The sequence below is a fragment of the Lolium perenne genome, chromosome 1 (genome assembly GCF_019359855.2).
Source record: "Lolium perenne isolate Kyuss_39 chromosome 1, Kyuss_2.0, whole genome shotgun sequence".
NCBI lineage: Eukaryota > Viridiplantae > Streptophyta > Magnoliopsida > Poales > Poaceae > Lolium > Lolium perenne.
In genome coordinates, this window is record NC_067244.2 from 108782765 (window position 1) to 108785695 (window position 2931).

General features: G+C 53.9%; 1 protein-coding gene across 2 annotated transcripts; it reads left to right on the forward strand.

Moving 5' to 3' along the window:
- The first annotated feature begins 727 nt into the window (after window positions 1-727).
- Window positions 728-2249, forward strand: LOC127298894 (uncharacterized). Of its 2 annotated transcripts, none has more exons than XM_051328768.2 (3): window positions 728-1074; window positions 1237-1331; window positions 1437-2249. In XM_051328768.2, the coding sequence occupies exons 1-3, from the start codon at window positions 979-981 to the stop codon at window positions 1798-1800; spliced, it is 555 nt and encodes a 184-aa protein (XP_051184728.1). In that variant the 5' UTR covers window positions 728-978; the 3' UTR covers window positions 1801-2249. The 2 variants fall into 2 exon arrangements, with proteins under 2 accessions (XP_051184728.1, XP_051184724.1); XM_051328764.2 differs by having other exon boundaries at window positions 735-1074; window positions 1234-1331.
- Window positions 2250-2931: the final 682 nt, after the last annotated feature.

Below are 2931 nucleotides of genomic sequence, written 5' to 3' on the forward strand. Positions count from 1 at the left end.
GCATGCAGTGTGAACGCTCTTTGCTGCATGCAACTTGCAAAGTACTACCTCCGTTTCAAGGAATAAGGCGTCCTCGTTTTTTGCTTGACCAAGAATAACTTCAAATAGATAAAAATTATTTGTATGAAATTAGTATCATTAAAAATTATTTTTCAATACGAAGCTAACGATACTAATTATATATAATATAATCAAGATTTTGTTGCTCAATTTTTATGGTCAAAGTTCGTCTTGAAACACATGTGCGCCTTATTCCTTAAATCGAAGGTAGTAGTAATACAAGCTGTTAGTGTGAACACGTAGACGCATGTGAACGTAATTAAACACTACGTGATAAAAAGGGAATTGACTCGCTCCGTGAGAGCTTTCACGCCACGGAAAGTGATTGCTCGAGCGATCGATCGCTAGGGAGAAGATTCGGCATCAAACTATGCTTACCCAAATCGGCAACCAAGAAAATGAGAAGGTATGCCGTCTCCTTTGTCTGTGGGACTGTCACTCCCGCAATACCAGGCTGCCAGTGCAGCAACCGACGTTCGCGTTGCAGAAAAGCGACAACAGGCGACTCAGGGCCCGATCTTCCGCTCCCCGGTGTGACCGCGCCAGGTCACCAGCAAGGCAGCGCGACCACCTGCTCCGCCAGCTTCCCCTGACCTCTCTCTGCACAGCAGCAGCCAGCCAGCTCCAGGCGCGCACGGCACGACCGGATCACGTAGCGAGGGGCACACTAAGAAGGTAGGTAAAATAACCACGGAAATGCGGGGACAGAACCGGCAGTAAGAAAAGCTCGCAGGCGTGGGCGTGGGCGTGGCCGACTGACCAAGCAACCGGGCAACTGGCACTAGCGGTACAGATCAAGAAGCCAAAAGCAGAGACGTGTAGAGACAAGAGAGGCGGCAGAGCGGCAGGAGAAAGTGCGGGAACAAACCCCATCTGATCTCGCGCGCACCATCCGGACCGCCGGAGCTGGCCGAGGCCATGAGGATCCGCAAGCGCACGCCTGCCAGGGCCGCCTCGCCGGGACCGACGCGCCACCGCGCTGAATCCCCACCGCCGCCTCCCCAGCAGCTCAAGGTGAGGTACCTGCCGCCTGGAGGCTTCACTTGTTCTTGGTCTCTTCTCTTGGGTCCTGCTCTCTTCATCTCCGTGCTCTCGTCTCGGATTGTCGTGCCGGTTTTCGTGGAGATGCCCTCATCCGCTCACCCGCTCCGTTGCCTGCCGTTTTGGGCGCAGCAGGAGAGACCCCACGAGGAGGTGGAGGAGGAGAAAGCAAGCCTGCCCGTCGGAGTCGGAGGGGAAGAAGACCCGGTACCAGCCGCCTCCGAGAGAAGGTGCGTGCGAACTGCTCTCCTCGCTCTGCACCTAAGGCATCTGATTCCGTGCGATTTTATTTTTTTGGCCAACACTGGGTTTTTTCTTTCGCGCTGCCTCTGCAGCGCAACGGGCGTTCAGAAACAGAAACCGGATTCAGAGCCGGCCACGCAGGGCACCGGCACGGCGGCGCTGCCCGCGAGGTGCACCCGGAACGACGGGAAGCGCTGGCGCTGCAAGAACGAGGCCGTGCCGGGGTACATGCTCTGCGACCGCCACATGGCGTGGTCGACACGCAGGCGGCGCAGGCCCAGGGCCAGCAACAAGAATCGCAGCGGCCGCGTCTTCGAGGACGAGGACAGCGGAGAGGACGAGGCCAGGAACAAGCACGAGGCGGCCATGATGGAGGCTAGTAACCTGCCATGCGACGGTGGCGGCGACGAGTTCATGCAGCGGGCGAGGAATGGTGGAGCTGGGCCCGCTGCGTGAACCAGCTGGGCGCGCGCTGCTGTGTTGAGTCTCTCATGGTTGCATCGATTCCGCACACCTACCTTTGCCGCATTGATCGATAGCTCTTGCTTTTATTCCTTCACAACAGCTTAATCAAATCCACTACAGCCAACTGCACAGGATTCACAGGCTATATGTGGTGCCCCCCTCGAAGAAATCTGAGACCTGATACAACACTGAAGAAATCTGAGACCCGATGGAACACTGTTTTTTCTTTTAAAAGCAAATGATCATTCGTACACGACATTCCTGGCATTGCTTCTGCCCGTATTTTTCTTTTCTGTTTCGCTAGTCAAGTTACATTGTGATTCATGCACTTAACGTTGTAAGGGGGTTGCAGATAAGATTTTTTGGATGCAACTGATCTTTTCAGTTGAAAGTAAGGCTGCAACTAGAAAAAATATCTATGGATTGTTAGATTTGATTTATGATCGATGTTAACAGTGAGTTGCAATCAACCCGCATAGGGGAGTACCGACGCCGTTTGGTAGGACCCTCCAAACAGGCTGTGTCGGTATGAAATTGAAGTGATGTATTGGTCGCATGAGGTCTCTGTCTCGCATAGCGTGAAGCTCATAGCATCGCTGATGCATGCCCGAAGACAACGCCCAAATCGACTGTTTTTGTCGAGCCATGCCTGAGCAATCCAAAAGCGGGCATGCGCGAGCATACAGATGTTGCGACCGGGAAGGCAGGAAACGCGGCATTTAACGCCATGTTTCCCGCAATGTATACCCTCACCTTCCCCCTTTGCTCACCTCTCTGCTTGGACCCCTTACCCAAAATTCCCCTTTTCCCTCGTTTGGCACTTGTGGCGGCGGTGGGCAGCTGAAAGCGGATCTACGTTCCCCAACGATTTGTCTAAATTTGGTAATGGACTCGGGTTGCGGCTTGGGCGCGGATCTGCCTACCCCGGCGATTTCTCCTACTCCGGCAACGGTCTTGGGTCGCGACATACGGCTGAGACGCTGATCACCCTCACTCAATCGGATCGGCTTGTACTCCCTCCTCAGTTATGATAGAGGTAGACGAGTCTCCTCGATGTCCCATTCTCCACGCCTTCTCGATTTAGATGGTACTGATCCTAGCACCAGTCGATTATGTCGATAG

Coding starts and splice junctions, on each gene's coding strand:
- LOC127298894 (XM_051328764.2), top strand. CDS start 979: ATGAGGATCCGCAAGCGCACGCCTGCCAGGGCCGCCTCGCCGGGACCG. Junction 1,075..1,233: donor CGCCTCCCCAGCAGCTCAAG/GTGAGGTACCTG, acceptor TTTTGGGCGCAG/CAGGAGAGACCCCACGAGGA. Junction 1,332..1,436: donor CCAGCCGCCTCCGAGAGAAG/GTGCGTGCGAAC, acceptor CTGCCTCTGCAG/CGCAACGGGCGTTCAGAAAC.